The 25,563-nt window shown below is 41.4% G+C and overlaps 1 protein-coding gene across 5 annotated transcripts in view; it reads right to left on the bottom strand.

Moving 5' to 3' along the window:
• Positions 1–25,563, bottom strand: part of A1CF (APOBEC1 complementation factor) — a 147,014-nt gene that overhangs the window by 24,960 nt on the left and 96,491 nt on the right. For all 5 annotated transcript variants that reach the window (XM_029609786.1, XM_029609785.1, XM_029609788.1 and 2 more), the window contains 2 exons: positions 17,210–17,307; positions 4,183–4,459 (listed from right to left, as the gene is read on the bottom strand). In XM_029609786.1, the coding sequence (XP_029465646.1) occupies positions 4,183–4,459; positions 17,210–17,307 (375 nt within the window). The remainder of the gene's footprint in view (positions 1–4,182; positions 4,460–17,209; positions 17,308–25,563) is intronic.

Below are 25,563 nucleotides of genomic sequence, written 5' to 3'. Positions count from 1 at the left end.
ATACATTTATCAATAATGTTTGATACACAATAGTTTATAGAATATATTTTTATATATAATTCTTTTTCCACTCAATGAGTTTTTATTAATCAAGTTGTTTATATGTAAGCACGGTTTCCTTCCTGTATTTTATCTGTTTATTGTTTGCCATTTTGATATTTGTACACACACATGCACATTTGTTTTTATAATGATTTTACATACACATATATAAACGTTATATATGTATGTTTAAAAATTAACATCTTTTATGTTTGTACAATAGTATGCTTGTTTTTATCATATTTATTATTTATTATTATTTATTATTATTTATACAATATTGTTATATTTCACTTTATTTGTTGTTTCATATATATATGTATGTGTGTCTTTTATTTGTTTGCAATAGCCCCTGAGGCAGCTCGTTGAGCGAAACTCAGCCAGAGTCGGGCAAGATTTAATAAAGTCCTATTTTACCGATTCAACTCCTTGTTTTTGTTGCTATCAGCCATCTTGGATCGGCTACTGGTTTGTTTTCTTGGACCACACTTATATGCATGCTTAGCCCAGATCAGTTTTACAGCAACCATTTACATGCATACAATTGGATTTTATGCATCTAAATGGCTTTGAAAATTGCCCCCTTTATGGATTAGAATATGACATGTATATTTGTATTTTTGATTGATTGTAATGTTTTATACTTATTTATTGTGTTTTTATAATATGACATTTATATTACATTGAATGATTGCAATGATTTATCCACATTAGGTGAAATTTTGAAAGGCAGAATTCAAACATGCAAATAAAGAAGTACATAAAAATATATGGATTCCTCAAAATTGGTGAATGGAAGTTTGAGGGGATTTGTCCAATCTGTAGGATCCAAAATTGGCAAATTCAATACAGACTCATGTCAATTAGGGAATCTATATCAAATCCAGTTAAATTTTCTCCCAGATTTGCTGGGCAAATGTTAATGAATTTCCTCATCAAACGTGACGGGGAAAAATCAAAATAAATCCCATTGAATTTGAATGACTCTGAAAATCTGCCTGATTTAATTTCATTCTCATTTTTTTTGCACATCCCTAGTGATAACCACGAACCTCTGTAATTATATATGAAAGTAGGAGTCATCTAATAGAAGGAAGAACATTGAGAATCACTTGATGTGCAGTTATAGAGAGGCATAAAAAATTCAATAATAGATCTTTTATGTTATAATTCATCTCTTCTCAACAATGAACAACAAAAAAGAAAAAATGTATTTATTGACATAGGAAACTAGTTTCTTAATCTGTAATATTTAACTATAATATAGAGGAAAATCACCCTGCACCTCCATCGCCTGCTTGCAAATTGAACTACACCCTCTTCCTTCCTATACTTTCCAGCTCCACACCTCTCTCTCTCTGTATGGAGCTTGAGCTTACCCCGGAAGAGAAACATTAGTGGTAACGAGTGGCGCATTTATCCTCTCCTGCCTGCCTTGGAAGAGAAATATTGGTGGCAGTGGACACCCTTCCACTTGCATCTGCTCACTCATTGGCTCCTATTAATAGGTGGGACAGATGATATGTATATAGTGATTTTGCTGTTCTCAATTTTATGTAAGGGCCCTGCCCAAAAGTTAACCTGTTTGCAATGTTATATGTAAGGGTTCTGCCCAATGGTTCCTGTTTAACTGTAAACCGATACGATGTGTGAACGGCTATCGGTATAAAAAAAGACATTAAATAAATAAATAAATAAATAAATAAATATTAGCCAAACGGGGGGAGGAGGAAGATAGTGGCCTTGCAGTGCCTCTGGCATGTCCTCCCTCCTTCCCTGCCAAGGTCTGAATGGCACGCTCTGAGCCACATGGTTCAAAGTGCGATGATCGGGCCCTGGCAGGGGAAGAGGGAGGACAGGCTGGAGACACTGCAAGGCCACCATCCTCCTTCCCCTCCTCCTGTTTGGCTGATAGAAGCCAGTGAATGAGGGGGTTGGGTGTCAGGGAGAGAGTGAACCTGGGATCACAGGGAGGGGGAAGAGAAAGAAAACAACTGGGAATCAGGGGTGGAGGAAGTGAGTGAACCAGGGGAAGGGGGAAGTGAGTGAGTGAGTGAACTGGGGATTGGGGGAGTAAACTTGGGTGAGTGAGGGGTTCATGGAGGAGAGGAAGGGAACCAGGGGAAATGAGGGGTTCATTAGTGGAACCAGAGTGAGGGGTTCATGGAGGGGAGGGGAGGAGTAAACCAGGATTAGTGAGGGGTTCATGAGGAAATCAAGTAGGGGGGAGGAAGTGAAAGAATGAGAGTGATCGGGGGAGTGAGTAAACCAGGGGAAGTAGGGAGTGATCTGGGGATGGGGGGGGGGGGGTTAACCAGGGTGAGTGAGGGGGTCATGGGGGGAAAGGGGGGAAAGGGGGAACCAGGTGGAGGCAGGGATTTGTGAGAAGTGAGAGGGAACCAGAATGAGTGAGGGGATCAGGAGGCAGAGGAAGTTAAAAAGAGAGAATGAGGGAATCATAGGGGCTTTGGAAGGGGGGATAAGATAAAGAGGGGATGGGATGGGATTGTGTTATCAACATCTTTTCCCAGTAATTCCCTGTCCTTGGATGTTGTTTTACTACTAGTGTAAGGGATACCTGGGCATATGCATATATGCACACAATTTTAAGAGGGCTATGCACCTAGCCACGTAAATCCCGCTTCTACCATGTAAGTTGGGGATTTTTAAAAAGGTGCATGCCCACGCCATTGTTAGTTTCATCAGTTTTTCCACCAGTTCGCCCAGTTAAGAGGTAGGTCTTCCAACCCCACTAGTTTAATAGCCTATAATCCCCCCAGTTACCCTGAATATTTGACTTTTTTTTTTAACTTTCACCTCCTCCACAGCAGAAGTAAACTTACACAGCACTAGACCTCATCACTTGCCCAGGCACACAAGTATTTGTGCACACATCGCTTGGCCACTTCTCAGAATGCCCATGCCCCACCTAGACTCCACCCTGACTCCACCTCTTTTTCAAAACAAGTGAGATGTGCCCGCAGCAGGAGATATGCATACATCTGGGGAGATTTTAAAATTTGCTCGGTGAGCGCCAGTCCAACATTTGCGTGGGTCTCTCAATTTAGGTGCACACCGGTCCTTTAAATTTGACCTTCAAATAAGCAACAGATTAGTATAGATTTCCTTATAGATAAGGAAACTTATCAAAGAGTACATGAGGTATGTGGCCTTAGAGGCTAGCCCCTGCCGCGAGCAGGCCCGGAGAGGGAAGAAGAGTAACACAAGACATAAGTAGACATGGTCGCAGCCGTCTGCGACTGACGGTCATAACAACAAGTCTCTAGGATATCTTAAATGTATCTTGGGATAAATCCCAAGCAGTTGTCACAGCAAAAAAAAAAAAAATTAAGAGTCCAATTTGTAAGGCTTCTTCAGTGTCTATGGGAGAAAAGCTTAATAAATGAGGTCTTAAATCATCTTCTGAAAGGAGTTTACTAATTCTACTAAAGACTCATAATTTACTGGTACCACCATTTTACAATGATTCTCAAATGGATTTCTGAGCAAAAAATCTAGTTTTAAGTTCACAACTGGGTTCTTGACAATTGACCTAGGGGGTGTGCATGTAAAAGTATGTGCAGATGTGACTTCGAGGGTACTTTGGCGCTCACTGGGTAAGAGGTGTTCTGAGGGATAGAATTGGGGCAGAGAAGCCAATTATGCACACTTTCGATTTTGGGAAGTATCACCATTCAGCCGCAGCACAGGAGGTAATCCCCCTCCCCCAACACGACACACATCCCAGAAGTGCTTGTTCATCATTACTGAGCACAAAGTTCAGCTGCAAGTTGGGTTATAGTTCACTAACAGAGAACAGGTGTAGTTTAGATTCCTGAAACACCTTCAATGTAAGGGAAAAGCTGAGTTTATTCCTCTTACAGAGGAAACAAGCTGCATTTCCCAGCACATTTTGCCACTTTATAACCACATGATGTACTGATAATATTTTCTTACTACTCCCTGTAATAAGGAACCAGTTTTAATATGAATGAATGGGAAGTAATAAATAAGCTGGATTCTTTCATTTCAGTAATTTCCCTGGGCTGACAATACAATTATTACAAAGATAATCATTAAAATGCTTTACTACAGTTGTAGGCTGATAGATACCTCAGCTACATTAACATTTTGCATTACCTCTAACAGAGTGAGGTCGTATTATTCCTCTGTTACTGACGTGTCCCTTCGTAGTAGGAAACTGAATGCTTGGAATGGCAGCAGCATAGGTTTGAGGTGCATAGAAGACCGGCGCGCCGAGATATGTTGTTGCTGGGTCATACACGTGGCTAAACGTGTAGGCATATTCTCCTTGCACCACAGCGCCTCGTCCACCCGTACCTCTGGTGTACCTAATGTAACTGTCCTTATCTACCGGCTTAGCCAAAGTCACTTCAATTGGTGAACCATCTATCACCTGGAAAACAAATAAATCAATATGAAAAAAAGATTTACATTCATAAACTACATAATCTAACCATTCAAAAATCATCAAAATGGACTTAGATAGGAAATGAATAAAAAAGCAAAAATCATCATGCAAAACAATAGTTAGAGCAAACAAAGGTGAATGGAGAGCAATTTTCAAAGGAATTTACTGAAGTAAAATGATCTGACCGAAAACTGACCTCTTCAGATGCAGCTAAAAGTGCACATAGCAAGCCTACGATTACATGCATTAATAATACTTCTTCCTGCAGGCATGTATAGGTCTGGGTAGCAAAACAGCAAGGATATGGGTGATTTTCAACTCTATGTGCACTATTTTGCTGCTGTGGGACCAAGTTGTGATTCCCACAGGCTGGGAGACAAACTAGTCTGAATCCAGCCTTTCTTAAAACAGTAATGGGTACATTTTAAAACCACTGCGCGCTTAAATCCCGGGGCTGGGCCTTAAACGCGCCGGGCAAATTATCAAACGGGCCCAGGCACACGCATAAACACCGGTATGCAAATAAGTGCCAGGGCCTGAAAAGGGGGCAGGTCGGGGAGCAGGGAGGGGGGTGGGATTGGAGGCGGCCCGTGCAGCAGCCATTTGCCGCTGTGCTGGAAAGTGCATGCGGCAGCGTGCCGGTACGCGCAAGTGTCTAATGCTCCAGAAGAGGAGCAAAGGGTAAAATAAACATTTGGGGATTAGAAAGGATAGGGATAGGGGGCAGGGAGGAGAGGGGAAGAGGGAGGAAGGTTAAATAGGTGGTTTAGAAAGTTCCCTCCCAGTCCGCTCCTTAATTGGAGTGGACTGTGAGGGAACTGTGAAAAGGAACCATCGCGTTGCCGCACATAAATAAAAGATTTACCCCCCCCCCCCCCCGCGTGTGTGAGTTGTGGGCCGTGTGCACATGTGCGAGCGGATGTTAAAATCCACCGCGCATGTGTGCGTACACCTTGTATTTTATAACACGCGTGCGCCGACGCACTCATGATAAAAAATAGCTGCGTCCATTTGTGTGCACCGGGAAGCGCATGCACATGGATGCGAGTGTGTAAGTTTAAAAATCTGCCCCTATATCTTTATTACAGCTTCACTCATGCACCACAGTAGACTGCTTTCCCTTCAAAACAGTGTATTCTCTTTACTTATAGTTCAGTTCTGCTTCCCTCAGTACTCACAGTTCAGCTTCATCCCAGCTCAGTGTTTGGACAGTTTTATATTACAGGAGCTGCCTTCCTCCTAGAAACCTGTGCCTGGTCTGGCTATTCCCACCTGGATCCCAGTTCTTATTCCCCCAGTCTCTGGTAATGCACTCTGAGCCCCAACTGCCCCACAGAATTCCGTCCATAGAGCCTACTCTCCTTAAGGAATTTAAGGTGGACCAGGTGTCTAGCCTGGTCCTGCACAGGTAAATAGGGGAACAGAAGGGGTACTGCCTCACAGCCCCCTTAGCCATCTATCCAGACAGTAGGTGCAAGGTGTGTGCATGCTTGTAGTGCATGTATTTTGCAGCTGATAATTTTCAAAGTTAAGGAAAGTAGAAATTTTGTGAAAAGGACAATACCGTACATTAAAGGGGCTCACAATCAGGTAAATTTTCAAAAGAATTTCACATGTAAATGTGACATACTGTCATAGCAATTTCAAGCCATTTATATACATAAGGTGCACTAATGTGAGTAAATCCTATGAACAATTCAATGGCATATATTATAGCAATTTTCAAAAGCCCACTTACATGGGTAAAGTGCATTTACATAGGTAAAACCCAATTTTACACATGGAAATGGTTTTGAAAATCAGGCCCATAGTTTGCATTCTCGCAAGATATTTAAAAATTGACCAGAAGCAAAAAGGTCTGTCTCTTGAAAAGAATATAATTATTTTTCTTATATATTTTTTATACTGTAATACATTTTTGATTTGTTTATGTATTTTAAATTATTCCCCTGATGAAGGAATTTTGTTGGCATTTTAACTGTATTATTACTGTTTCTATTCTTATTTCTTTTTATTTTTATAATATAAGCTATTCTTTTTTATGACAAATGTGATTATTATTTGAAATTGGTTTGCTTTATGTGATAAGACAATTGTTTTTCAGTTTCTATCTATATTGAATTTTTTGTTTAGTGTTATCCTACTTATTGTTTTATCTATACACCAACATTGTAATTTCTCACTAGATAGAGAGCCCCAGTCCTAGTTGTTTTTCTGTCACTATCCATCCAGGCAGCACCTCGTTAGTTCCACTCATGATGTTCCTTATGATATTCCTGCTTCTCCTTCCCTTCACCGTCACCATTTCACCTCTGTCAAAAATACTGTAACTTCTGATTGTAATATTATTTATAATTAATTCTCTATTAGTTTAATTCATATTACCAAGAGCATGAATAAACAAAAAGGAAAAAGAGAATATATACCATTACATATATATTCATCGGTATATACACAAAAAAAGAAATTCTTAAACCCCAATAATGCTTATAGTCCCCGTAATTGAAGTTGCCTGCTCTGAGTCTCTCTACCAGTTTCCTAGAACTATTATTTATCCAACAGATTAATCCACTAAAAAAGTTTCCAAATAAGATGGATCTACAAAAACAAATGTATTCTTCTGATATATTATAATACATTTACGTGGAAACTGTAAATAAAACGAGGCACCAATAGAGAGAACCCGAGGTTTTAACTGAAGAAATCGCTTCCTTCTGACCTGCTTCTCTTTATTTATTTATTTATTTATTTATTTATTATTTTTGATATTATTTATAGAGGGATTAATTTTCTAAGAGCCAGTGAATGGATAAGCTAGCCATTTAATTTTACGCAGTTATCTTTTAGGGACAATTTTCAGCTGAACCCAACCAGCTAGGTTTTCAGCTGAAAATTTGCCTACATCTAGCCAGCTAAAATGTAACCAGTTAGAGTTAGGTCTGCTATTTATGCCTATGGGGCTCCTCACTTAAACTTAGCCCCCCCTTTGTTTGGTTGTCTAAATTTGGCTACTTTGTGAAATTAGATAGCTAAATATAGCCAATCAGTGGGGAAAAAGTTGTGAAAGCAAAGTTGAAGTTAGGTATCTAAACCTTTTGAAAATCCATCCTCTACTGTATTATAGAGTGGGATAAGGGCCTGTCAAAAAGGTTGAGGAAAAAGATGAATGTGTGTAGTCACACATTGCCTCTGCCGTTCCCTCCTCCAGAGCACCCCTTTTCTCAGTGAGGAAAAGACAGCAGGTGGACACATTTTGCAGTGGGTAAAAGTGCACAGGCCTTTATACTGCACACATACCACTACCTGTGCAGGGGCTGGGCAGTGTTCAGAAGGTCATTTGACATGCGTAAATATATTTCTACCCACAAGAAACGTGTAGAAATTGTTGCGTTTGTGAACCATGAGAAAATAATTTGTCCTGTGTTTCATGTTCAATTAGAGTTGTTAAGGGATAATTTTTGATGGGATACCAAGAGTAGACTCTAAGAAAAAGTTAATCAGTAAATGTCTCTAAAAGTCTTTTGGAACATGACTAACAGCGTAAGCAGTACACAAATGTAGCAAATTATATATAGAAAGATTTGGGCAACATTTAAATTCACACTCGTGTGAAAAGAAAAAAAAACCATATTGGAAAGAGATAAAGCGAATGACCATTTAACTTTTGGAATGACATGGGGATGTTGGACTGGTTGTCGTTTCCTGAACCTCTCACCATAACAAATGAGGCAGACAAAAGAAGCATCATGGGCTAAATAAGGCCGCAGTTTATTGACAACTTCACAACTCAACCCGAGCCCAATAAACGGGAAACGGAGACTGCTACCTTTTATTTTTTTTAATTTTTAAACCTAAACTGATACCCATGAATGGTGAAAAAGGGAGGGGGGGGGGGGTGAGAACCAATCCCAAAGTAGAATGGGCAGTGTGAGGGGGTTCTGGAAAAAAGGGGGGGAGGGGGCAGTCAACCTCCATGTTAACTATGGCAGGTTGGACTTCTCTTCGCCTGCCTTCACATCGCTAACATCCCTTTGGGAAATAACACGGTATTCTCCCACTCTATGGGCTCAATTCACCTCTGTGGGTTTGACCTTGAGGAGGAAAATAATGGTTGACCATTGGGTTTTCCAAATATCTGCTGTCATAAAAGGAGTACGGTATTCATTTTCTATTCAATATATTATTATTATATTATGGAACACAATGCCACCCGAAATAAGACTAATGAGGGATCAAAAACTCTTCAAAAAAGGCTTAAAAACATGGCTTTTCAAAAAGGCCTTTCAGAGTGAGAATGGGAAATAGGTAGTACTAAGAAACAAGAAAATGACTTATACGCACAAGCAAAAGTCACCTGAAAACATATGTGTTTTTATTTTTATTTTATCACGCTTAAGTATTAAGTTAAATAATTACAGTATACCGCATCTACTGTTAGCCCATAAAGGGAATTTTAATACACTTTACATATAGTTTATGATATTGAATCATGTATCTGAACAACTGCGGCACCCCCTGGTTAAAGTACAATCTATCTTGAATTGATTTTTGTGCCTATTTGTAAACCGTTGTGATGGTATATCACTAAACGACGGTATAGAAAAATGTTAAATAAATAAATAAATAAATGCTTTTTTCAAACACTCAAGAAAATATTCAGAAATCCCCCCCCCCTCCCAAAATTAACACAGGGAGGTGGAACCCACCTATATTATTGGACTCCGCTCCACCTCTGCTCACACCCACAACTGGCAATTCACCCAAGTAGATAAGCAGATTTTATTCACCTTCTGAGGCCTCTACCCGGAACATATTTACTGCAGCATAGAGCAAAGACAAGGCCAGGTGGCCTCCAGTTTGCCACATACTTCTCCCGTTCCTTCCTATGGGATCCAGCCTGTGCCAAGCTATTTCTTTTTACTTTATCTGATATCAGTGAAATGCAAACTGAAAAAAAGTCTCAGGAAAAAAAAAATTGTTAAAATGTCTCATTTGGCACTGTTTTTGTTTGCTTTTAGAGAGACAGTATAACTACGACTGCGGCATGTTACAGCACTTTACTGTTGAAAAGTGGTGTGAGTTTCTACATACAGCACGAGCACCTCAGTACACTATTCACAGGTTATCCTTGCACCCCCAGTCATACTTCTTTCTCAAATCACTATCACAAGTATACACTAAAAGGAGTTACACATGAAAATGTAACAGTACCGGAGGTGAAATTCTTCTAAACATAAAAGAACGGGATCTAGGGGTATCTGATGATCTTAATTGACCAAATAGGTGGATTAAGCAGTGGCAAAAGCCAGAAAGATGATTGGGTGCATAGGGAGAGGAATGGTCAGCAGAAAAAAGTAGGTGATATTGCCCCTGTGTAAGTCCCTGGTGAGCTATCATGTGGAATACAGTATTCGGATCTGGAGGCCACAACTTCAAATGGATATAAACCAGATGGAGTTGGTCCAGAGGGTCACTACTAAAATGATCAGTGGTCTTTCTTCTAAAGCATATCGGGACAGACTTAAAGATCTTTCCTAGAGCAAAGGCTGGATATGATAGAGACATTTAAATACCTCCAAAGTTTTCATGCACAGGACATGGGCCTCTTTCAAAGCCATGGAGGGTCTAGAATGAGGGGGTCATGGGATGAGGGTGAAAAGGAAAGACTTAGGAGTAATCTAAGGTAATATTTCATTTCAAAGAGGGTGGTGGATGCATGGAACAGCTTCCCTGTAGAAGCAGCGGAGACGAGGACAATATCTGGATTCAAGAATGCATGAGATAAACACAGAGGATTTCTGAGGGAGTGGTAAGGTTTTTAAAGCTGAATAGTTGGTATGGATGGGCAGACTAGATAAGTCATATGTTTTTTTCTGCATTCATGTTTCTGTTACCCAGGATTAACACAGAAATAGCATGTGTCTTTCCACTGCATATAATGGTGGTGTCACACCCAAAGCACAAAAAGGAAACAGCACAACAGCACACACATACAGAGGCACAAAAAGGAAGAATGGCAGCAGGCACTCTATAAAAGCTGGTCCGAATATCACACGCAAACAAGCAGGAGAACACAGCATGTGGCACGTCAGCCTGCTAGATATTAATGGATACCAGATGAAAATACACTTGTGCATGCTCTCACACACACACACACACACACACACATACCAGATTTCACGATAGATAAATACAGACATGTACAGTATATGGGGTGAATCAACTTCCCAGCCACAACTGGTCCTTTGGGTTTTCATTCGCCTGAGCATCCTCCATCAACTAATGGGGTATTGTAGCCCTCTTAACTTCTGCCTCCTGTTAGGCAGGAAGCAGGGTGCCCAGCTCTAGAACCAGATCAGAAGCAAGCATCTCATGGGGTCTTAATCAGTTTAAAAATATCCAGAAAAAAGAAGACACTCATTAGTGGAATGAACCCACTAAATAATATAAAGCAAAGATTTAGTCCAGAAAAAAAAGTCTCATTCACACTTTTGCAGCATACATTGGAGCCATTGACAATGTGTGCAGACCCTGATCTTCTCACACAAAAAAATAGAGACATTCCAGACTTACCAGACATGGGAGGAAGCTCACAACAGCGTTTGTGAGCTGATCCAAGTTATTATTTGATAGAAACACTTGCATGACCAAACAGCTTACAGGAAGACAGACTATTTTTTTCCATTTGTTACCTCACAGAAAAAACAGTTCCTTATCTGAGGTATCATCACATTCCACAAATGCACAGGAAGCATTTAAATATAGATTTAAATAAACTTTATCAAGCAAAACACATTTTTCTACAATTAATTGAAGCCACGGTTAATTTACTCTGACACGTCCCCAGCAGACACCATTGTTTATTTATTATTTATTTCTCTATTTCTCTATTTATTTATTTATTTATTTATTTATTTAAAGTTTTTTCTAGACCGACATTTATTTGGTACATCACATCGGTTTACATGTAACATAAAAGTGGCGTATAAGCTTTACAAAAAATGATTTCAACACATAATAACATAACAGAGGTTGCATAAATAACATGTGATGGTCTAAATAATTAATGTAATATAGGATTAGGTATCATATGAGTAAATATTCAAAGTTAGTTATTTACAGTTATTTACATGGTGAAAGGTAATATAGATTATTGCCTGGAGGCTGGAGTGCTGGCCACGTAGGTCCTCTTCTTTTCTTCTTTCTTGTTCAAATGATGGCGTCTGCTGAAGATGCACCAAAGTACATTAACTCCAGTGCATCCTCCTCGGTGAAGGGTGCCATTTTGTTGTATGGGTGCTGTACTACAAAAAAGCGTCTTCTACTGAGGATGATGTGCCAAGTTAATTTACTGCAGTGCATCCCCAGTGGACGCCATCATTTGAAGGAGAAAAGAAGAAAAGAAGAGGACCTCTGCAGCCAGTGCTCCAGCCTCCTGGCCTGAGCATGATATTAGGCTGAGGTCTCAGCGTCAGGCCTAGGTTCAGGCTCCAACCTAGGCTGAGGCCCAGGTGTTGGGACATGGCCTCTGGGATGGGTCAGTCATGGCATCGGACCTGGGTGTGGGCTGAGACTCTGGCATTGGGACCTGGCCTCTGGGTTGGGTCCCAGCATCAGGCCTGGGCTTAAGCTCCAGCCTGGGCCAAGGCCCCAGTGTTGGGACTCGACCTTTGGGCCACTGCATTGGGCCTGTTTCCGGACTCCGGGCTGAGCCAAGGCATCGGCCTTGAGTAGACAGAGGCCATGGAAACCTGCCTCAATCTGCGCAAGTCAGAGGATTTGACCTAGTCCTTGTTGGCGGATCTCCACTGCACCGGGTAAGTGGGGGCTGGGGGGGATCCTGACCTGACATTTTTATGGGAAAGTGAGAGGGAGATTTCACTTTCATTTTTTGGCCCTTTTTCTTTTTTTTTTAATATTATTTGATTTGTTTTTTCACACTGATGAAACAAATCAAGCAATGCATGAATTTAAATTCGTGGGGAAAATATCCTCCGGAAAAAGAACTGAAGATTGAAAACAATTTTTTTCCCCTTACAGATCCCTATCGTTAGTGCAGAATGCTGCAGCAAGACTGTTGACTAGCACCAGGATGAGAGATAGTATAACCCCGAAAATTAAAAATCTACATTAGTTGCCAATACATTGGCATTTGCACTTTAAGATTGTTTGGATCATACATAAATTAATGCATTAGGAAAAATCATGTTGTTTGAATGAGCTGCTGACTTGGCCAAATTCAGTTCATTTGTTAAGATCTTCTGGCCAAAAGCAGCTGGTCATTTCTGCCTTGTGGAAGTATTGCCTACAGGAGACAAGGCCTAGGGCAGACTCTTAAGCTGAGCCAGGATGGAATGCTTTACCAGCTGAGCTTAGAGGGGAAGAGGATATAACATTTTTAGGAAAAGATTAAAAGCATTTCTTTTTAGAAAGACATATTTGCAAAACACATTTTAAAATATTTTAAGAAGTTGGTATACTGTTTTAATAATTTTATATATTATTTCATTATGCTTGCTGTAGTCTTTGTTAAGTTACATTCATGTAAACTATAAATGCTGTCACTGTAATATACTCTGATCAAGATGTCCTGTAGGTAGGGACAGGGAAGGATTTAGGATTTTGCCACCCTTATGCGCTTTTGATGCTTTCACCCTTCATCTCCTATAAAGAGTTTTTACAGGGTAGCAGAGAGTAGGGATGTGAATCGTTTTTTGACGATTTAAAATATCGTCCGATATTTTTTAAATCATCATTAATTGTTAAAGAGTGCGATACAATAGAAATTCCACCGATTTATCGTGAAAAAATCGTTAATCGGGTTAGTGCACACTAATGGGAGTTAGGACACAATCTAAAAACCCACCCCGACCCTTTAAAACCGCTCCCTTAGCCTCCACCACCCTCCCGACCACCCGAAAAACGTTTTAAAATTACCTGGTGGTCCAGTGGGCCCTGGGAGCGATCTCCCACTCTCGGGCCATTGGCTGCCACTAATAAAAATGGCGCCGATGGCCCTTTGCCCTTACCATGTGACAGGGTAACCGTGTCATTGGCCGGCCCCTGTCACATGGTAGGAGCACTGGACGGCCGGCGCCATTTTTAAAGATGGTGCCGGCTGTCCACTGGGTGGTGGAGGCTAAGGGAGCGGTTTTAAAGGGTCGGGGTGGGTTTTTTGTTTATCGGCCGACAGCCCGAGCACGAGAGAATGGACCACCAGGTAATTTTAAAATGTTTTTTGGGGGGTCGGGAGGGTGGTGGAGGCTAAGGGAGTGGTTTTAAAGGGTCGGGGTGGGTTTTTTGTTTATCGGATCGGGTGCAGCCAATAAAAAAAAAAAAACGATCGGGCCGGACGAAACAAAATGCACGATTTGAATCGGAACCGAACAGATTCCGGTTCCGATTCACATCTCTAGCAGAGAGCTGTTTTCTGCTGAATGAGATTCAACAGAGCTGGAAGGCAGCAAATCCTAGCAAGCCTGATGCCCCTAGGCACGGATATAGTCGGTGCCTATTTATACTCTGGTGCAGTTATACAATATAGCATGCAATTTATATTCAATACATGTTGGATATATTTATTTTGTCACTTACATAAAGTTAAGTCCATGATTTAAACAGAGGCCTAAAACGTTGTACAAAACAGTAGTTTGGCCCCTGGGCTATTAAAAGAAAACCTTTTTTTGGTGTTAAGGAGTTTGAGAACTAGTGGTCCTGATATGAGACTTCAAAGGTTTAGACTCAAGAGTTAACATTAGAAAATATTTCTTCACAGAAAGGGTGGCGGCTGCATGGAATAAACTCCCAGTAGAGATAAGAGGCAAACCCATTAACAGTTCAAGAAAGCATGTGACAAGTACAGAGGATCGTTAACTGCAAAGAAATGAGGGGAAAGTCAGAGATTAAATGGAGGTCCATGGCACTGTTGCAGGAAGTAAACTGGGCAGACTAGATGGGTCCTTATCTGTTATTATATTCTCTCTTACTCTGTTTTTCTAATGGTGAAGAGTGGCAATAAAAGCTGCATGTGCTTAAATACCATCAGTGATGACTTTTAGCATTATTTCCAAGTGTTCAGAAATTTAATGGTTTAAAATTGGCAAGCCTACTGAATAGTCTTAATTTCCAGCCACAAAATGGGTGAATCAAGTGTAGATCCCCACTGGGATCCCTGCAAAGGTGTGGTCTAGAAAGAATATGTGTATTCTAGAAAGAATTTAGAGAAGGAGTGTTACAATCCTGACTGCTAGGCAGCCTCCCCACCAGCAGAGGTCCTCACAGAGCCACCATCTCTTCCATGCAAGTCACCTCCTTGGTGCTCCCATGATGCAGCCTGGCCAGTCCTATTTAGCCCATCACTCCCAGAACTCTGGGCCTCTTTGAGTCACCTTGGCTCTTTGCATTGTCCCACTTTGCTTTGTGGACTCTTGTGGGTATTCTGCTTTGCTTGCGGCCTTTCTGGCCTCCTTGCCCTGCCCTCTGGCTTTGAGACTTCTTGTCCTGCTCAGCTTTGCTCTTGGCCTCTATGCCTTCTAGTATTTCCTTGCTTTGCCTTGGCCTTTGGGCCTTCTGTATTCTCTTGTCTTGTCTAGTCCTGGCCTGTCCTTGCCTCATCCTGTTTAGTCCTCCCTGTGGCCCCAGTTTCCAGTGAGCCTTCCTTATCTCCAGTTCCAGCCATGTCTCCACTCCAGCCCCTTCTTCCGGCCAGGCAGTGCCTCCTTTTCTAGCCTGGTCTCCAGCCCCTGCCTGTCTCCAGTTCCTGCCTGCTTTCACTACCTGCTTCTGCTTCTGGTTCTGGTTCCAGCCCATGCCTCCAGTTCCAGCTCCTGCCTCTAGTGCCAGTCTTGTCTCTGGTTCCTGGCTCATCGCCTATACCTGGCTTGTCTCAAGCACCTGCCCTGCCTCTAGACCCAGTTTGTCTCCAGTTCCAGACAAAGATCTGTCGACTGCCAGAAGCTGTGGGATCCACTCAAGGGGGAGGTGGCTGGTCAGGCAGAAGATCCTTTCCGGCTTTGCCCTAGAGTTTGGCCCTATTCCTGCAGGTGAAGTCCACCATTCAGCTGATTTCCCACTCCGTAACAAGGAGAGAGGTACATACCAGCAATACCACAGCATCCCCATGTGAGGCTGCTGCAATGGCTATTTCTTATCTGTATAAGATACAAACCCTTAGAGGAGTAGTGGAATTTTAAATGGAAAATCTGAGTTTAGTATAGTTTCTTCTTAGACTGCTTTTCCCAACAATAAATCAATGTGGTTTACAATTAAAATCTGAATTTTTATGAAGAAACATAAATAGATAAAAATTCAACATAAAAATGAACAATTCCAATATAATAGGAGTATTTCTTTTTCTTGGAGAAATCCTAGGTCCAATTCAGAGAGATGTGGTTGTCTGGAGATTTAAGAGACTTTCTAATTGATTTTATGTTTTGAGGTTAGAGAAGACTTTTTATTTTGGATCTTCAGCTGAAAGGAAGTTTTTCCACCCTTCCTTTCACCTGTTTGTTTGGGACCTTTCTTATTTCCGGTTTGATTCGCTCAGCCTGAAACAGTCTGCGCTCACATGGCAAATATCTTGGAGAAGGAGAGGATATTCATGCAGTATCCAGGGGAAGCGGGAGAGAGGAAACGGAGCACCCACTAGGTGCTAACACATACTCTACACCCATCCAGTGTACACCAGAGAGTCAAGGAGGAACCTAACTGTAACAAAAGAGAAACAGAGGCGTGGCGGTGAGGGGAAGGATCCAAGGAGAGCGGCAGCATTTACAAGGAACTCTGCATTGGAGGAAGGGTCCGTTGCAGAGTTATGATAGTGCCTATCCAGTTGAAATAGCTTTTGGAGGCCCTACATTTCAGAAAGGAAAAAGGGGACCCCAATAACAGAAAGGAGGGTCCACACAGTTGCAGATTCAAGTATTTATTTCTGGATTGTGACTTCACCAAAGGAAGAGTGTATTCTATGTCAGATTCCTGTTATTTCACAAGTGCTTCAGCAAAGACTTTATGTGGGAACTTCAGTCAAGTGTCCCTCGGATTCTTTTCAATGCACTTGGTGACTGACACGCTTAACTCCTTGGACCACGGAAGGTATTCTCCACGTGGATTGTGACTGTGAATGTGACTTAGCATGAATATCTTTTGTGGCTGCTCCTATGAATCTGATAGTATTCCCTGTGTTCAGGGTTGCACAAATCTATGATTTTTCTATGTTGAAATCCTTGTAATCAAAGGCAAGCATGGTCTGCCTTATTTGAAAAATAAAAACAAACACAATTCAGTCTGAAAAGAGAGGCTGCTGGCTTAAGAAAAAAAAAATTCTCAATTTAATATCAGAAAACATTGTTGCACAAACAAGCACCAACGGTGAGTACATGAGCTGCTTTTATGCATAGCTGGCATTTAAGAAATAAACAGCCTGTGAGGCTACTGCTTGACTCATAATTGAACAGATCACCAGAAATCAGATGATGCCTTGTCTCCAGTTAGCCTGGTCAATATCTTGTCTGTCTGACTAAAGGAAAACATAGAGCAAAGTGGCAGCTGAAAATACATGGGAACTGCAGGTAGTTTGCAGTTGTCACTGATAACATATTTTCTAAATACTTAGTAATGCTTTTGTAAGGAAAGTTACCTCTACATTCATTCTTTATTCAGTTACACAGCAGGCATGCAACACCCACAACGAAGACAAGCCCAGGCCCGCCCTTACTACTTAGTATTAAGATTTACCTTCCCGTTTAAGGCATCCATGGCTTCAACTGCCTCTTCTCGGCTATTAAAGTGGACAAATGCATAATCTCTGATTTTCTTTACTCGTTCAACTGCACCTACAAAATATGGTGAAAAGCTGGGATTTGAAAAGGGTATATGGCATGTTTTACTCAGATTCCTCGGCATTACTACCCCAGTTAATGATCGTGGGCAGGTTTGGGCTGTAACATCACACTCCAATTCAAGGGGGCCAAGCGTCTTAAGGGGAATGATTCCTAAAACTCTTATGAGGAATGTGCCATTACAGAAAATATAACTTGTGGTTGGGTGGCTTAGGTTTTCATACAGAAAAGAACCATTTGATATTTATAGGGGACCCTATAGGGGGCCTTATTAGCTTATAAATAACAGTAGTTGAATACTATAGAATCCTGCCACAAGCTATATTTAATGCAAATAGTTAAAATAGGAGAGAGCGATATGGGAGATACTTATTGTTCAAAGAGTTATTACCTAAAACCCCCTTCAACTGAGGCACATATACAATGATTTCTGTATTCTCAAATGATGTGGGTTTATGGGTGACACTTTGTGCTAGAAAGTTGTTTTGTCACGCACAACATTTATTTTGTCTATGTTCAGAAAATATCAAAAAAGTTGTGGCAGGATGCTTTTTTGTTGAGCCACTGTTTCTACAGGGATAACCGCTCAGCTGGCAATTGTCTTTTCAAAGCCAAATTGAGACCCACCTCGGCTTTTCCCTATACAATCCTACCACAAGTTATGTTTTCTGAAATTAGACAAACTCTTGTAACTTTCTTATGCACAGTTTTGTTACCCCTAACCAGGGACTGATTTAGGATTCTGCCACCCCAAGGCATTTTTTGGTGCTTTTACCCCCCAGCCTCCTGTAAGGGTCTCTTACAGGGAAGCAGAAGGCGATTCTCGGCTGAATGAGATTCAGAAGTGGTGGAAAGCAGCAAATCTTAGCCAGCCTGCTGCTCCTAAAAGCTTTCCACCCTAGGCACAGAATCCAGGGCTGTCCATAACCCCAGCCCCCAAATGACACACCATTTTGGAATATACTATAGTAAATTACATACACATTTCTGTTCAGTTGAAAGGAATATAGGTAGAAATACTTCTTGTGCACACATTTCTGGTTACAATTTTCAGTCTAATTTTAGAAAACATAAATTATGGCAAGGTTCATCTTTGTTAATTGGGAGCCCAACTTTCGACTTTCTGCAGTACACCATTTGCATGAATAATTGGACCCACAGACATTTCTACTAGTATTTTATTTGTTTAAAAAACATATCTCACATGTTCCATTGTTCAAAGTGGGTAACGTATCTAACGTGCATAATAATCATAGCATTAAAAACAAAAACAGGACAATATATGTAGATTGAAATCCTTGTCAACGGAGGCAAGCACCATCTGTCCCATTTGAAAAATAAAAGTAAACAAAATACAAAAAATCAGTCTGAAAAGAGAGGCTGCTAGCTTTAGGAAAAAAATGATCAACTTAATATTAGAAAACACTCTTGCAAAAACATAATGTGATAGGGTTCCAAACTTATGCCCCTATTTCCATGAGCTTGCCCTGACTTGTAGAGTTGGACCTGGGGTAAAGCCTAATCAAAGCAGTGGCTTAGCTAGAGCTGAACGTTTTGGGGACCCAAGGTTAACATGGGTGGGCAGTAGGCAGATAGGTTTCAGCCTTACCAGTTGTACTCTTATCAATAAATAATGCCTTAGAGTGCACCTGACAATAGATTTATTTGCAGTCTGCAACAGCCATCATGCATCATGAGTTACGCTTTACAAATATTTTGTTTCAAGCACTTACCAACATTAAAAATAGCTTATTGATCTGTATTAATTTATGTTATATGTACTGCAGTTTAGAAATGCACAACAATATTATATAAAAGGTAAACAAAGAACACTTAACAGAAACATCAGATCCAATCACATACTAAAACAAATATCTATGTATTTTTTTTATGAATTCTCTTTCCAAAACTGCAGAGTATATCATAACTACAATAAAACAGCAATAATCATAAGAACTTAAGATTCGCAATGGGTGCAGAGCAGAACTAGGATTGTTCATATTATAATCCAACATGCAAAAAAATAGATATATTCAGATTCTGGTGTCACCTCACTAACAGCAAAACAAACTCCCTCCACTGTCAAGCACTTTGTGAAGTAACATAAACCCCTACAAAAACAGAATAAAAAAACATCTAGAGCCTTGCCATACCATACCATAACAACAATAACTCTCAGGACTGAAACAGCAGCAACCTTATATATGAAAAGACAAATGTTACACCAGGCCCTAGAACACTAATACACCACCTGCTGGGCAAACAAGCCAGACTGCTACAAATCCCTACAGAGAAACTACACGCTAACTGAAATACCACACCTCTGTCACACATGTGCAACAAAGACAGACCCTTACTTAATACTTAATAAGAGACTTCAATTAGAAACAGAAATGGAAAACCCAAGAACCAGACTTTATGAATAGTGGACTCCTGGAGAAAAAGTAAAATAGAAATATAGAAGAAATGCACATTCCCAAAGATGGCATATTTCAATCACTTAAAGTCAATATATTTTTTTTACCTTTGATCTTATTTTTCTAATCGGTTGGTCACAGTCTCTTTTTTTCCCCTTGTCTATCTTTTCCTAATTCTTTTTTCAAAGTCTCTTTTATTCTGTTTCTTTTTTTTTCTCCTGTCTTCTTTCCTTCTTTTCCCCCTCCCTCAATCAGGCTTCCACTCCCTTACATTCTCTCTTACCCATGCTCCCACTCTCATATGCAGGCTCTCATATGCTCTCTCTAACAGGCAGGTTCCCACTCCCACACACACACAGGCTCTCACTCTCATATACTCTCTCTAACAGGCAGGTTCCCACTCCCACACACACAGGCTCTCACTCTTACATGCTGTCTCTCACAATCAGGCTCCTACTCCTAAATGCTTGCTTTCTCACATCCATAGAATCTCACACCCACATGCTCTCTCATACCCATACACATACACATGCTCTCTCTCTCTCTTTCACACACACAGGCTCTCCAAGTCACTTGCTTTCTCTCGCAAAAACACATACAGGCTCACTCCCACATGCTCTCTCTCATACATACAAACTTTTCATTCCCATGCTCTCTCTCACACATATATACACACAAACACAGGCTTCTCATTCCAATGCTCTATCTCACATATTTATTTATTTATTTATTTATTTAAGGGTTTTTTATATACCGAGGCACGTTTGCAAAACATCACCTCGGTTCACAATGTAACATAACTTAGCAACTAGCTTTACAATAAAAACATTAACAGGGAGAGGGTTAACAAGGGCAGGAGATGATAAAACGAAAATTATATACATATGTACAAGTTAGATTTAACAAGATAGTTAAACAAAGCAGTCAGGATAATTAGGAGGGTGAAGTAATGAAGGGAAGGGGACGGGGGGGGAAGGAAGTGGGGAGTATACCCACAGTGGGTGGGAGGTAGGGAGGGAGAATAGAGAGGGTGAGTGTCAGTAGGGCAGTTATGTCGCATCTTTGGGGAGAGTCAGTTCGTCAGTCAGGGTACGCTAGTTTGAACAGCCATGTTTTAAGATTGTGCTTGAATTTTTTGTGGCAGGGTTCCTGGCGTAGTTGGGAAGGCATTTTGTTCCAGTGGGCAGTTCCTGCAGTGATGAAAGATCGCTCTCTAAAGGTGGTATGCTTCATGAGCTTCGGAGAGGGTAATTGGAGTTTGGCCAGGTGATGTGTTCTTGTGGGTCTTGTCGGAGTGTGAAGCCGGAGCTGTTCTGGGAACCATTGCAAGTCGTGGTTATGAATGGTTTTGTGTATGAGCGTGAGTACTTTATATATTATCCTGGAGGTTACGGGAAGCCAATGTAATGATTGAAGGACGGGAGTGATGTGGTCATGACGGTGAGTGTTGGTAAGGATACGTGCCGCAGCATTCTGTAATAACTGTAGGGGTTGTAGAGTACTTTTTGGTAAGCCTAGGAGGATAGCATTGCAATAATCAAGTTTGGACAGGATCATAGCTTGCAGAACTGTGCGGAAGTCGGAGTTATGAAGGAGAGGTTTGATTCTCTTCAAGGTGTGGAGTTTGAAGAATCCGCTTTTTATGGTGGCTGAAATGAATTTTTTGAGGTTAAATTGGTTATCTATCATGATGCCAAGGTTGCGGACTTGTAGGGTAGGATGGCAATTGGGTAGTGAGGGTGTGGGGGAGAGACTGCGTGAAGGGTTGTTAGGAGGGGAAAGAATGAGTAGCTCTGTTTTGTTAGTATTGAGTGCTAGGAAGTTATCGGAGAGCAGTTTATTTATATCAGATAGCGTAGAGTTCCAGATTTTCATTGCGTTTGTAATGGAATCATTGATGGGGATGAGTATCTGCACGTCGTCAGCATATATAAAGTGCTGAATACCCAGTTTAGAAAGGAGATGGCAGAGGGGGAGGAGGTATATATTAAAGAGTATAGAAGAGAGGGATGAACCCTGTGGTACTCCTTGAGATAGTTTGACAGGGTTGGATTTGTTACAACCCATTTTTACACTGTAGCTTCTGTCACTAAGGTATGATTGGAACCATAGTAGGGCAGTGCCAGCAATGCCAATTTCCATGAGGCGTTTGATGAGTGTGAGGTGATTGACAGTGTCGAATGCTGCAGAGATATCTAATAGTGCAAGTATGTAGGATTGTCCGTTGTCCATGGCTTTAAGTATAGATTCTGAGAGGGTGATGAGTAGCGTTTCTGTACTATGGTGTTTGCGAAAACCATATTGGGATGTGGAGAGTATGTTATGTTCATCAATGTATTCCATGAGTTGTTTGTTGATGATCTTTTCCAGTATTTTGGAGAGGAATGGCAGGTTTGATACTGGGCGATAGTTGGCTAGTTCATTAGGATCCAAATTAGGTTTTTTGAGAGTGGGTTTGATAATGGCATGCTTGAGTTGCTTTGGGACTTGGCCTAGCGTAATGGATTTGTTCAGGATATTTGCGATGTGTTTGGCTATAGTAGCCGGGCTTGTGAGTATTATTTTGGTGGGCAGGTTGTCTGAGGGGTGATAGGCGGGTTTGATTTTTTTGAGAGTGGTTTCAATTTCTAGTGCAGATGTGTTTTTGAAGTTCAATAGAGAGGAAGTTGGGTTTTTTGTGTGTGGGTGTGATTGAGTGCTTTGAATGGAGCAGTTTATTGAGGTGTTTTTAGGTGAAGGTGAGTTTGGGGAGCCAGAATGAGCTGTGAAGCGTGCCATAATGGTTTCCACTTTGGAAAGGAAGTAAGATGCTAGATTCTCACATTTTGTTTCATCGTCATTGTCAGGGTTGCCTCTGTCTTGGGATGTAATGAGGCTGTTTACATAATGGAAGAGGGCTTGTGGGTTGAATTGGAATTGATGTATTCTTGTGGCATAGAAATCTTTCTTTGCTTTTTCTGTGGCTTTTCGGTAGGCATGTAATTGAATACGAAACTGTGATAGTGTGGTAGGGAGGCGGTTCCTTCGCCATGATTTTTCTAATTTACGAAGATTCTGTTTCATGGTTTTAAGTTCATTTACATACCATGGTTTTTTGTTATTCTTTTCTAAGTTGATTTTTTTTGTTTGAGAGGGGCAGAGTCTATCTGCTATGTTGGTGGTGATTTGGAACCATGAAGAGGTAGCGGAGTTAGCATCTGTGAAGTCTAGGTTGGGTAGTTCTTCTGAAAGGGCCTCTATGATATCTTCAGTTTTAGCCTGTTTGCGGAAACTAATTGTTTTTGTAGGTTGTGATGGTTGGGGGGAATCTTGTATAGTGCACCAAGTATCGATACGGTAGTGATCTGACCAGGGAATGGACGTACAGACGGGGTGGTCAGCTTGGATTAAGGTATTTGTAAATATAAGGTCTAGGGTATGACCCGCTTTGTGTGTGGGGTTATTCACAATCTGTTTGAATCCAAGGGCATTCATAGCTGTCAGTATGGTTTCGCATGCAGGGGAGAGGGGGTCACAGTCAACATGGAGGTTAAAGTCTCCGAGAATGATGGCTGGGTTGGCAATGTTTATATGTTTAGAGATGTATTCTATGAGGGGGGAGGGGTTCTTTTCTAGGATGCCAGGGGGGGCATAAATTAAGCAGAGTTGGAGAGAGCTGGATCTAAAGAAGCTGATCTCTAATTTGGGTGGGGGGAGTGTGGCTTGGAGAGAGAAGTTGAATTTCTTTTTGGCGGCAAGGAGTAGTCCACCCCCTTTCTTTTTGGGTCTAGGAATGGAGAAGATGCTATATAGGTCAGTGGGGAGTTGGTTGATTAATGCAGTATCAGTATCCTTTAACCAGGATTCTGTAATGGCACATATGTCAGGAGATTCGTCAGTGAGTATGTCATATATTATGGTGGTTTTTTTTACAATAGATTGAGTATTTAGAAGTAGTATAGAGAAGGTCATTAAGCCAATCAGTTGTGTAAGGGGAGACGCCATTACGGGTATAAGTGATCTGTGTTGTATTGTATGGTAGGTGTCTCGGATCACTTTATATGAAGTGTAGAAGTGTGTGATGGTGGGAATGTGTTGGATGTGTTGATAACCCATTTTGCTGAGTAATGGATGGGTTGTAGTATGGTATGTAGTTGATCGGTGTGAGTATAAAGATTGTTTACTGCAGGTAGTCAGGGTGTAGGGAACACATTAACATAGACGAATCAATTTTACAATTAAAAACATCAGCAGGTAACATTAGCATAGGAGAAAGTAGTAGCAGATTGTATTTGGGTGGGAGAGTAGTGAAATTAGCACACAGGCTCCTCACTCCCATGATCTCACTTTCTCACACATATACTCGTATAGGCTTCTCACTCCCACACACTCTATCATGACTCTCCATCTCTTCTGGGCATCCTTCCTGTGAAGAGCCTCTTCTTCTTGGGCTGTGCGGGATGAGCTCCGCAATTGCTCTGTGTTGGACCTTCTTTTCTCACTTGAGATGAGCTCTGCGATGGACCTCCTCTTCTCAGGCCAATGTGATGAGATTTCTCTTCTCAGGTTGCATGGGATGAGCTTTGTGATGACCCTGCAATGGGCCTCCCCTTCTTGGGTCACACAGGATGAGCTCTGTGATGGCCCTGCAATGGGCCTCCTCTTCTTGGGCCACATAGGATGAGGTCTGTGATGGCTCTGTGATGGGCCTTCTCTTCTTGGGCTGCATGGGTTGAGCTCTGTGACAACCCTGAAATGGGCCTCCTCTTCTCGGCACTGAGCAATGCTTATTGGGTGGGCCTGAGCACAAAGTGGGTGGGCCATGGCCCCACCCAGGCCCACCCGTGGCTATCTCATTGATTCAAAGCAGGAAAATGTGCCTAAGAAGCAGGACAGTGGACAGGCACCCTGTTTCCAGAGTTTTGGCTGAGGTTACTATGCAGTCAGAGAACTAGATTTGAAACAGTGAATGACATCTGACTTTATACACCGGTAACACAGAAGTAACCTTTATAAGGTTCATGACCATAGAGAGCAGTTTCCAAGCTGGTCTTTCATCAACATGTGATATGCTGTGAACTACTGAGATACTCATTTCCTGAACCAGTGAGTCAGAGTGTGCAGGCAGCTAGAGCGTATCTGCAGGACATTTATGCCTAGAGAAACCAACCAATTGAGTCTGGCACCCAGGAGATGATGCCATAGAGCATGGCTTGATGGCAAGCATAGGAGGCTATATAGGACTGCATTATTGGTCCTGAAAAGACAGTCCAAGGCAGACTTGGTTTCAGGCTGTAGAGAGGATGCAGTCTGATTGAAGCCTGAGAGAGGATGCAGTCTGGTTGAGTCCTCCCCAGAAGCAAGGCACCTTACCTGGTGCAAAAGAAAAAGTCAGAAATCTGGGCTGCCATCCGGATGCAGAGATACCAGGAGAGTGGGAAAAGCAACACTCTATAGGCCCCAACTAAATGCTGCACCACAGCATACAAGAAGAGAAGGGTTCAATCAGTGAGCAGAAGAAGCCTGAAGGAAGTTTCCATCCCAGAACTCAAAGTAGGGGCGAGTTATCCAATTGTATCATGGGTTTATTTGTGTTTCTACACTACCGGGAAAAAGACAAGATTCATTGCAATAACTGAGTAAATGGAGAGTTATTGGGACAGAGATTTTTCACCTTAAGCCTCCAAACATACAGTGGATCTGATATTTAATACATAAACTTGCACATTGAATATCATCATGAGCATTACCACCTAGGCCCAGTGATCCAGCTAGCTATGCCTGGTACTACACTAAAGGAGATTGTTTCTGATTTGTTCTGGACAGAACTTTGGTTTTTTGAGCCACGCACACA

Source organism: Rhinatrema bivittatum, chromosome 7 (genome assembly GCF_901001135.1).
Source record: "Rhinatrema bivittatum chromosome 7, aRhiBiv1.1, whole genome shotgun sequence".
Lineage (NCBI taxonomy): Eukaryota > Metazoa > Chordata > Amphibia > Gymnophiona > Rhinatrematidae > Rhinatrema > Rhinatrema bivittatum.
Note: the sequence above shows the minus strand (reverse complement) of the source record. Positions and strands in the feature narration are given on the sequence as shown.